At 42.5% G+C, this 11,456-nt stretch overlaps 1 protein-coding gene across 4 annotated transcripts in view; it reads left to right on the top strand.

Annotated features, from left to right (window-relative positions):
* LOC110580172 (gamma-secretase activating protein) overlaps window positions 1-11,456 on the top strand; it is an 84,356-nt gene that overhangs the window by 54,339 nt on the left and 18,561 nt on the right. For all 4 annotated transcript variants that reach the window (XM_044920275.1, XM_044920274.1, XM_044920276.1 and 1 more), the window contains 2 exons: window positions 10,041-10,169; window positions 11,011-11,069. In XM_044920275.1, coding sequence (XP_044776210.1) covers window positions 10,041-10,169; window positions 11,011-11,069 — 188 coding nt within the window. The remainder of the gene's footprint in view (window positions 1-10,040; window positions 10,170-11,010; window positions 11,070-11,456) is intronic.

The following is an 11,456-nucleotide window of genomic DNA, read 5'->3' as shown; positions in this document are numbered from 1 at the left end:
TGACCTGAGCCCAAGGCAGTCGCTTAACCGACTGAGCCACCCAGGAGACCCAGGGAAGAGAATTTTAAAGAGAAAGTGGTGTTACCCATAATTTTACAGTTCTTAACATATCAACTGTCAATACCCACCCCCCATTTCCTCCTGGCCTTTGTCATAGTTGTAACAGCCATCCAGAGATATATAATAAAGATTGCCAGTTATATCAGACAGTTTTCATGATGCTATGTATGTGAACTTCATAATTATGACCGCTAATGGCTCCAGAGGATTCTGCTGGGTTGTTGTGTCCTAATGAATCATTTTTCTGTTTTGAGACATTTAGTTTGTCTCCAGCCCCCTTTAAAAAAAATTGCTATTAAAAATAATATTGCAGTGAATATTTTTATCCAGACAGTTTTTCCTTTGATTTATTCCTCCAAGGTTAAATGTCTAGGAGTATTGCTGGGCAAAAGGCTATGACAGTTTTGAAAGCTTTTGATTCTTATTGCCAAATTGGTATTCAAAAAAAAAAGTTGTGATTAAGTTACAAGGAATTTATGAGTTTATCAGTTTTGCTACAACCTTATCGCCATTGTGTATTTTCATTTTAAAAATTAAGTATAAAAGAGTGATGTGAAGGTTCCCTTAATTTTTTACCCATTAGCTTATTCTTAGAATGTGATTTGACTTTGCTCAGGAACAAAGTGGCTTATTTTTGCACTCTTTTTCTTTTCTTTTCTCTATTTGTGTGTGTGTAAAATGATGCGTTTTTATATTATTCATATTTTTTTCTCCCCTGATATTCACTCTGCCATCTCCTCACTTTTTTCTCCTCTCCTCTAATTATCTTTAGCATTTGGCCCTGCAGACAGATGTTTCCCATTAACCATTCCCAGACATGCTCGGGAGCTCCCTCACTTCTCCACGTGTGTCTATATGCTGGTAGGAAGTGTTAAACAGCACACGTTCCAACTGTAGATCTCTTCACCACCTTGTCCACGCAGATGCAGACGCTATCTGTCAGGGAAGGCAAAGGTGTGCTGCTGGGATGGGCCTTGGGCTCTGGAGGAGATGAGGAGATGGTACTAGATTTGGTTTGACCAGCTCCCCAGCCCCCACCCCAGTCACTCAGCATAGGAGACACAGGATACCTGGCTCTGATCTTTCTCGTTTGTTTCCCCATTGCTGTTTGCACAATACCCCTCACTAGAAGTCGCTGCCTTTGACCTACTTCTTCTACCCCAAGTCCCAGCTCAATTATATTGTGATGGAATTGCTTGCAGGAGCACATCCTACCCTCGGCTCCTCCCTCCCCAGCCCCAGTTATAAGACTGTTCTCGCCATGCTTATTCAGCTGCGGGAGTTGGCTCTGAGTACCTATGACCTTAATCACGAGTTACCTTTCGAAATGAATGCATGCTTGCTGCCAGACTTTCCACGAGGCTCAAGGGACCCTATTTACTCTCACCACACTTGCCTCCATTCTCCTTGGTAGATGACTGCCCTGATAAGGAGTCCAGAGAGGGAAGGGCAAAGTGAAGCTAGATAAGCACTTTCTTCCTGCTCTCTCTGCAAAGAATTCTCCTGTGGAGTACTTTACAAATGTTTAATATAGGAATATGTAATTTAATGTGGCATAAGCCAGTTAAATTAGCAGTTTATCACCTGAAAGACAAGTGGCTTCCTTACTTTATAAAATGGTTTCCAAAAGAATTTTAAACAATTAAGCAAGTAGTATATTGAAACAAGGTCCTTGCCTTAAAAGCAGTGTTATCAAGAGTGACCTTCCTGGGGCGCCTGGGTGGCTCAGTCGGTCAAGCGTCTGCCTTCGGCTCAGGTCATGATCTCAGAGCCCTGGGATTGAGTCCTGCATCAGGCTCCTTGCTCCACGGGCAGTCTGCTTCTCCTTCTCCCTCTGCCCCTTCCCCCTGTATGTGTTTTCTCTCTCTCTCTCTGTCAAATAAATAAATAAAATTTAAAAAAAAAAAAAAGAGTGACCTTCCCACGAAAGATTTTAACCTTTCATAAAACATGGTTTTCTCTAGGGAAGTGGCAATTTTCATGAAAGGTTTAAAATTACCCTTGATTTTATAGTGAGAAGAGAAACTCTTAAAACCATCTGACCACAGGAAGCCTGTAAAGATTAGAAAATATATAGAAACAATAACTTACTGGAATATAAAGATAAAACGTGAATGAGCATGCCACAAATGGAGAAATGGAAGTATTTTTACGTATTTTTTAAGCCAGACATCTTCAGTTTCATTTTATAAAGTAAGGAAACCTTTTCGTCATTTGTTTAGATTAACTCTCTGACCCAGAGACTGGGAAGGCCGGAAAGACTGAAATGCCCTTCCCACTTACGTCCACTCAGAACTCATTGTGTTACTTCAAGTGTCTATCAGGGGGGTCTCAGTGCCCCAGCACAATTGGGAAAACAATAGTTGGCACCTGGGCTCTTCCCCATTCATTTAATTATGCTTCTTCACTTACATAGTGTTTTAAGAATACTCTTTTAATTGGGCAGAGCATGAGTATAATTAATTGCTTAGGGAAATACAAAAGACTTTTTTCCCTGACCCTCCTAATACAGAGAACCACCATCATTTGAATAAAAGTTTTGTTAGGGATCCAAAGCATCAATAAAACTACCATGTAATTGCTTACAATTTTTAAAAATGAGGATTGTTGCTTTGATAACAATGTAGTACCAGAAATGTCCATGGGCTATGTGGGAAATATTAACTGATTTTGCAGAGTTCAGTTTGTACAAATGTGATACTATAACGAGAAATAGACATTTGGTCTTCACTCGTGACTGCTGGCACGGGGCTCCTAAAATCCTGGTAATTTCCTAACTGATAAGAGCTACAGGGACGTCTTCTGTTATATTTAGTGCTTGTTCCCAGTTCCTGAAATAGCACAAAGGTGAAAAGAATGTCTTTTGTTATTCATAGCAAGCCCCTTTCCGCTACACCTGAGTTATGTTAAGGAGGTAATTTTTTGGAAAGCACCTAAGACTGGGGGCTGGTTGCTTAAAGAATCAAAAGTGTGATTAGAAGGTTGGAACTTTACTTTTTAAAGATTTTATTTATTTATTTGACAGAGAGACACAGAGAGGGAACACAAGCAGGGGGAGTGGGAGAGGGAGAAGCAGGCTTCCCGCCGAGCAGGGAGCCTGATGTGGGGCTCAATCCCAGGACCCCGGGATCACGACCTGAGCTGAAGGCAGACGCTTAACGACTGAGCCACCCAGGCGCCCCAGAAGGTGCCCCCTCCCCTCCTCTCACCTCGGGAGGTAAGAGAGGGTGGCCGGGAGATTGAGTTCAGTCACCAGTGGCCAGTGATTTAATCAATTCTGCCTAGGTAATGGAGCCTCCACAAAGAACTCTTAGTGAAGGAATTTGGAGAGCTTCTGAGACAGATGAACACGTGAAGGTGTGGGAGGGTGGTTTGCCTCAAGAGCGCATGGAAACTCTGATCCCTTTCCCCCATGCCTGGTCCTAGCCATCTCTTCAATCTGGCTGTTCCTCAGTTGTATCCTTTTACCAATGTGTAATAAGTAAACTGTTTTCTTGAGTTCTGTGAGCTACTCCAGTGAACTGTCAAACCCAAGGAGGGCGTCTTGGGAAACCCCAATTTACAGGCAGCTTGTGGGATCCAATGCTGTCTCCAGGTCGGTAGTGTCAGAAGTGAGTTAAACTGTAGGACACCCAGGTGGTGGTGGAGGATTGGGGGATGTGTGTGGGGGGGAGGGGAGCTCCCACATTTGGGGGCCAGATGTGAAGTCTTCTGTGAGTAGATTATTGTAGAAGAAAAAGAAGAACATATTTTCCGGGACAGTGAGTTATGGCAAGTTCAGTTAATATTGTCAAACATTATTTTCTGATGGTACAAGGAAATATTACTTTTTTTTTAAAGATTTTATTTATTTACTTGACAGAGAGAGACACAGCGAGAGCAGGAACACAAGCAGGGGGAGTGGGAGAGGGAGAAGCAGGCTTCCCGCAGAGCAGGGAGCCCGATGCGGGGCTCGATCCCAGGACCCTGGGACCATGACCTGAGCCGAAGACAGACGCTTAACGAGTGAGCCACCCAGGCGCCCCAAGAAATATTACTTCTTAGAAACAGAGCACCAAGCTGGTATATTCATTCCTGTCATATCTGCAGAGATGGGGGTACCTTCAGTTTATACCTCAGATGATGAAATTGAGGAACAGACGCAGCCACTAGGCTGTGCTGCTCTTCTTCATAGGTTTGGTGGGAGATGCACTGTTTAATGCTTAAGGTTGAAAGGAGAGAAATATCTTCGCCTTGGCTTTCTCAGGGCATTTGTTGGTTATGAGATGGAACAGTTTAGAGCCATATTTAGTGATCACATTAAAAATACAGCCCATTAAAAATGGCTAAGAGAGGGGCACCTGGGTGGCTCAGTCGGTTAAGCGTCTGCCTTTGGCTCAGGTCATGATCCCAGGGTCCTGGGATCGAGCCCCCCATCTGGCTCCCTGCTCAGTGGGGAGTCTGCTTCTCCCTCTCTCTCTGGCCCTCCCCACTGCTTGTGCTCTCTCTCTCAAATAAATAAATAAAATCTTAAAAAAAAAAAAAAAGGCTAAGAGAACTACCCAGCTGGGCAAAGAAGAGAGATTGTATTTTTCTAGATGTGGTGAAGAAAGAGGACATTAATTTATCAGTAGGAGAACTGGCACTTGCCACATGTGGTCCCCTTTGCAGGAAGCCTCAGGAGTTCCAGTCACTGGTCTGTATGGATCTGACGGTCTGCTCAGAGCATTTGGGCTTAGTATGGTGCTTTGCTAGTTCCATGGACACACAGGTGTTTCTATTTTATTCTGTCTGTGCTGGAGGTAGGAGAGCACTGTGTTTCTCTGGGCTGCAAATAGAAGTTGACACTGAGATGGAATCCACTGAACAGCCAAATTGGATTGGTGCTTTAGTTCTGCTAGTTGAGCCCTGGTGTTGAGAGTAAAGGTTTTCTCTGACTTGGCCTCTTCTCTTCTAAGAAGATGAGGGTTAATCAGCAGATGTAGGACCAAAGCCAGAGGGCTTTTTAGAAATGAAAGGCAGATGTTTTTTTTCCTGGCAGTAATTTGCAGATGAACCAGTACCACAGGGCTTTTTTTTTTTAATCTCCTAAAATCAACTAGCAATCCATAGATGGGGAACAATCCCTTAATGTAACCCTCTGGTCCTTTTGTTCAATTAATAATTTTGATGGTAATTATTTCGGTAATTATTTCATGTCCTCCTAAGAGACAAAATGAGATTCTTTTTTTTTTTTTAAGTAATCTCCACACCCAACATGGGACTCGAACTCACTACCCCAAGATCAAGAGTCATGTGCTCTGACTGAGCCGGCCAGGCGCCCTGATTTTTCAAGAAGAGACTTGGGATAATTTCCCTTCTTTCAAAATCAAACTTTAAAACTCCTCCTTGTGCAGGAAAACACTTCTGGGGGCTTCCTTGAGAATCTGATGGCTTCTCACACCAGCATCTCCCAGAAGTAGCTACATTCATGAGTATTTTCTTATAAAATATTTTTGTGTATTTTAAGGCTTTCTGCGCTCTTCTGAAGTAGTCTGCCATGTGCTTCTTGGGCTCTTGTGGCTTTTACTTTGTGTCGATGCCATTGTCCCTGATATGAACACTGTGTTCAGTTCACAATGAGTTCCGGAAGTACCAACTGACAGATACAGGAGTGTTTTTTTCTGTGCTCCCAGGTGGACTGTTCGGATGTGATTGCGCAGCTTCCACTCCTTCCCCCCATTCTATGTTCAAGCATCTAAAATTTTATCTTGGAGCTGCTTTAAGTCTCTGGGTTAATGAGCAGGTTGTTGTTATCTTGACATCCGAGATCCATCCTAGATTGGCTCTAACCTCCTCTTTAACCGTGTCTCCTGTTAATTAACAACACAATCACACGTTTTCAGACAGCTGGTTCTTCATCAGCCTGTAAGCCTGTAAGCACGAAGGTGAGGAAAACACGTGAGGGTGGGTGGGAGACGGAGATTACCTGGGCAGGCTCAAGCAGTGTTCTCTGCCCTGGCTGAGCACGAGGGTTGCCCGGGGAGCTTCTGAAACTCAGGAAGCTCAGGTCACACCCCACCGCAGTTCAAGATCTGGGGGATGCCAGCCAGGTGCATGCTAGAGGCAGATGTCTTCACCACAGAGAATGAAGTGCTGTTGTTGCTTTTTCTAATGCTCTGCCTCTGATCTAAACCCAGAATCCACATTCTTGTCTCTCAGTCTTTGCTCTCTCCCTAAGTGCCCCATCTGGAACATCCTCTCCTTGTCTTTCACTTACTCAAATCCATTTTCAAACTCTGGGTCTTATCTATTACCCAGGCTTCCAAATAGACCTCCTAATTTACAGTGATCTCCGAGATTTTTCATAACTTAAAAAATCCTATCACTTATTGATAGGGTGCGTGGGTGGCTCAGTCGGTTAAGCATCTGCCTTCGGCTCAGGTCATAATCCCAGGGTCCTGGGATCAAGTCCCTAATCGGGCTCCTTGTTCAGCGGGGAGTCTGCTTCCCCCTCTCCCTCTACCTGTCGCTCCCCCTGCTTGTGTGCTCTCTCTCTGTGTCAAATAAATAAAATCTTAAAAAAAAAAATCCTATCACTTACCTCATAGATACCATGTAGTGACATATGACACTAATTGTTTTCGTCTACATTGTAACATCCGGCCCCGTGACCTTCTTGAAAGACCTACAGGTGTATAGTAACATATTTCCTGGACTCTTGGTGAACAGTGTTTCTAATTTAAATATAAGTGGGTTTTGTTTGTTTATTTTTTAAACTCTGATCCTTTTCCTTCTAACTCAGGGGTTTTGAACTATTGTAGGTTATGGATTCCTTTGAACATGTGGGGCAAGCTGCAGACCTCGTCCCTAGGAACGTGCTCCCACAACTCACTCCATTCTGCATACAGTCAGTGGGTTCCTAAGCCCCTTTGTAGCCCATCCATGGACTTGTTTTAGCTGTTCATTCTCAGCTGAGAAAAGGGATTTTTTTTTTAATGGGGGCGGAAGGGGAAAGAAGGTCGCTTGGGAGAGATCTTTTCTTAGGAGCTACGGTGTGTGCGTGGGGTCTTCTGACAGGACAGTGACATTCAGCCCGCGGGGAAGAGGCCCTTTGACGGGTAGGAGGGCACCCGTGTTCCTCATGACCACATGACCACATGTGTGGTGACACAATGTGGTTGGTCCCTGTGGGACCACGGGGTGGGGCTGCTGCGGCAAAGCAGGCAGAGCTAATATCCTGACCAACCACTAGATGTCACCGCAACACCAGTTAGTTGTGGGGCTTTGTCGCTCGTGGGCCTGAACCCAGCAGCAGAAGAGCAAGAAAGCTGCAGTGACTTCCTGTTAGGCACTTACTACGGCCAAACGTTGGCAGAATTTGCTTTCATTATTATTTTTTTCAATAGAAGGAAGACCAGAGGGTGGATAAAGATACATTAATTATAAATAAGTTGAAAGGGGAAGAAAAGGTAGTAAGTGAGGTGGGTCGGTCAGGAAGAGTGATGTGACACCAGGGATCCAGTTTCCCCTAGAAATGACCTTTTCTTGGAAATAGTTTTTCTTGTCTCTGTGAGAAGGGATGTTGGCTGGATGGGCCTTTCAGGCTTCTAAAACAGCACGTTAATATTATTATGTAATTTACCAATGTTCCAAAATTCATTTTGAACCAGTAGTGACTGTCCTTTCAATAAGAATTCGGATAATGTGCTATTATTTAACATAAGGGCATTTTTCTTGATTGAGGCATATTTTGTTTATTTTATTTTATTTTTTTTTGCAATATAGCCAACTCTGTTACCACGCTAGGCATTAGCTCACTTTGTTTTACGGCTACACATTGAACTTTTGGCCCTAGTCAATTCTTTTACAAGCACATATATTTTGGCAAGAAAGTGTATCATAAATCTATCTTCATTGATTTAAGAAAACAATGTGTGTCAGTATATCCTTTGATATCAGCCCTAGAAACATTTTTCTAGATAATGTGTCCTTAGGCAAGAAAAACAAAAGCAAAAATAAACTACTGGGACTACATCAAAATAAGCTTTTGCACAGCAAAGGAAACCATCAACAAAACAAAAAAGCAACCTACTGAATGAGAGAAGATATTTGCAAATGATATATCCAACAAGAGGTTAGCATCCAAAATATATAAAAAACTTATACAACTCAACCCCCCAAAATCAAATAATCCAATTTAAAAATGGGCATAGGATCTGAATAGACATTTCTCCAAAGAAGACATACAGATGGCCAACAGGCACATGGAAAGATGCTCAAAATTACTCATCATCAAGAAATGCAAATCAAAACCACAGTGAGATTTCATCTCACTCCTGTCAGGGTGGCTAGAATCAAAAAGACAAAAAATAACAAGTGTTGGTGAGGATGTGGAGAAAAAGGAACTTTCGTGCTCTGTTAGTGAAAACGCACATTGGTGCAACCCCTGTAGAAAACAGTATGGAGGTTCCTCAAAAAATTAAAACTGGAATCACCATATGATCCAGTAATTCTACTGCTGGGTATTTACTCAAAGAAAATGAAAATACTAATCTGAAAAGATAGACGCACCCCTATGTTTATTGTAGCATTTACAATAGCCAAGATATGGAAGCAACCCAAATGTCCACCCATTGATGAACGGATAAAGAAGTGGTATATGTATACAATGGAATATTGCGACAACATGGATAGACCTATAAGTATAATGCTAAGTGAAATAAGTCAGAGAAAGGCAAATACCACATGATTTCACTTGTATGTAAAATTTAAGAAACAAAACAAATAAAAAGAGACATAAAACTGACTCTTAATTACAGAGAACAAACTAGTGGTTGCCAGAGGGGAACTGGGTGGGGGAGGATGGGTGAAATAGATAAAGGGGACTAAGAGGTACAAACTTCCAGTTATAAAATAAATAAGTCTTAGAGACGAACCGTACTGCAGAGGGAATCTAGTCAATAAGATTGTCATAATGTTTGGTGACAGATGGTGACTACACTTACTGTCGTGAGCACTGAGTAATGCATAGAATTCTTGAATCACTGTATTGTACTCCTGAAACTAATATAGCATTGTATGTTAATTATACTTAAATTTAAAATTTTTTAAATTAAAAAACAGGAGCACCCAGGTGGCTCAGTTGGTTAAGCGTCTGACTCTTGGTTTCAGCTCAGGCAATCTCAGGGTCGTGGGATAAAGCCCTGCATCAGGCTTCGCGCTCAGTGGGGAGTCTGCTTGAGAGTCTCTCTCCCTCTTCCTCTGCTCCACCCACTCTCACGTATTCTCTCTCTCTCTTAAATAAATAAAGCTTAAAAAATTAAAAAACGTTTTGTATCAATACATCCTTCAGTATTAAAAACTGTGTTAGTATTGCATTGTATTTAAAAACGAATATAATGGATACAGTATTGCTTCAATTATAGCAATATGTCAAAGACCTAGATAGGATGCCAAAAATTGTTTTGGAGTTTTGGAGTATTTGACGACTGAATGTAAAACTAGTTCACTCCACCTTTCTGATTCCTAGGTTTTGAAAGACATCTTTTGGAAGCAGATAAGCTTAGCAGGAAAGTAAGCCTCTTCCATGTGCTATGCGTCTTATGCACATTCTCTGACTGGATATAGCATTGTTGACACAACCTAAGTCAGAAAAATGGGTCTCTGGAGAGGAAATGATCTGATGTGTTTAATACAGCACTGGGTTTAATACAGGCTTCCCAACTTAGCCTTAACCCAGGTGACTCACACTGGTTTGGAGAAGGGGGCAGTGGCTCTCTGTAAAAGGGACAGAAGAGGAAATGGGGACAGCAAGACTCTTTAAGTCTTACTATTTTAGAATTCCTGCAGGTGGAGAATGCCATCTTTCGTGGGAAGAATTCACTCAGAAATGCCGCCCTCTAAGAGCTGAAGAAGTAAGGCGAGCCCGGCTTTGCCGCAAGGCTCGGGTGGTCCTGGCTGGTTGGTCGGGGCCACGGGCCCTGCTTCTCAAGCTCACCAGTGCTTTTTGTCTTCTGCAGGTGCACAGCTTTAAGGGCTACTGGGAAAAACTGAACTCCAACCTGGAATACATTAAGTACTCCAAGCCACCCTTGCTGTATAACAACAGCATGGTCCAGAGAGAATGGCACAGCCTGATCTCAGAAGAGGTTTGTGTGGATTCATAAGAATAAAGCAAGAAGCAAAAGTATAGTGCATCAGATGAGGTGATGCCCTTAAGTCCTAAGGCTGGCTTCAATTTACCGCACTCTCCCTAACCACGAGGCCCTTTTGCATTGTTGCAAGAAGACCACAGTGCATCTCTGATCTGTCTTCTCTTGAGGAGGAAAATCAAGTGCACAGAGGTTAAGGGACACACGCAGCATGCTCGTAGTAGAAGTGAGATTAACATCCCGGTCTTACCTTTGTTCTTGCATTATTTGTATAGTTAAAAATTGATTTGAAAAACTGACCCCCTAACCACCCCCTAGTGGTTACTAGGGGTCATGGATAGTTGAAAGGAGAGTGGCTGGGACTGCAACACAAGGGAGCACAAGGGAGATCTTTGGGGGGATGGAACAGTTCTGTATGTTGATCGTGGTACATGAATGTACATCCATGATGAAATGACGTAGGGCTATACCCTCATTCTAGCAATATCCATCTCCTGATTTTGATATTGTACTACAGTCCTTTATATAAGATAAAAACATGGTGTGGGAGGCTGGGTGAAGCGTACATGAGATCTCTCTGTAGCATCGTGTATAGTTGTAGTGTTATTGTACATAACACAACACTGTCTAGTTAATTTGCAACTTCCTCTACATCTATAATAATTTCAGCCTAAAATGCTTTTTTAACTAATTTTTAAGAACGTAGGTGTTTTGAGTACTTAGAAAGTATATTTCTTTTTTCTGAAACTCTTTACTATATTGCATTATGTCCTTGGTGTGAAAAATGGCACCCACAAAACCTGTACCTTCCACACCTCTGACATGTTCTCCCTTCTAGAAAACAGGAAGAAGAAGGTCCATGGTGTATGTGAGGAATATTCTTGATAATGCAATGAAGTAAGTAAAATTAGGGATTAGTGTACCTATTAGATGGCTATTTTTTGCAAGTACTTTTTTGGATAGCTTTCATGGAAGTAGCTTCCTTTTGTTGAGTATCCTCAACAAAATGATGCCGTCAGCTTAATGAATGCAGCCACCTCGGCCCTATTCATGAGTTTGGTGCTAGAGCTTCTAGTGGGAAAATTGTATGTGTTAAACCTTACAGACTGGCATCCTGAGGACGGATGAATTATAAGCGATAAGTGGTAAAGAAAGCCGTTACTAAGTGAGCACTTAAGGGGGGTAGAGAGTAGTTTCATTTAAAAAGTGTTAGGGGATGCCTGGGTGGCTCAGTCGATTAAGCGACTGCCTTCGGCTCAGGTCATGATCCTGGAGTCCCGGGAT

Source organism: Neomonachus schauinslandi, chromosome 12, assembly GCF_002201575.2.
Source record: "Neomonachus schauinslandi chromosome 12, ASM220157v2, whole genome shotgun sequence".
NCBI lineage: Eukaryota > Metazoa > Chordata > Mammalia > Carnivora > Phocidae > Neomonachus > Neomonachus schauinslandi.
The sequence above is the reverse complement of the archived record's forward strand: the minus strand, read 5'-3'. Positions and strand labels throughout refer to the sequence as shown.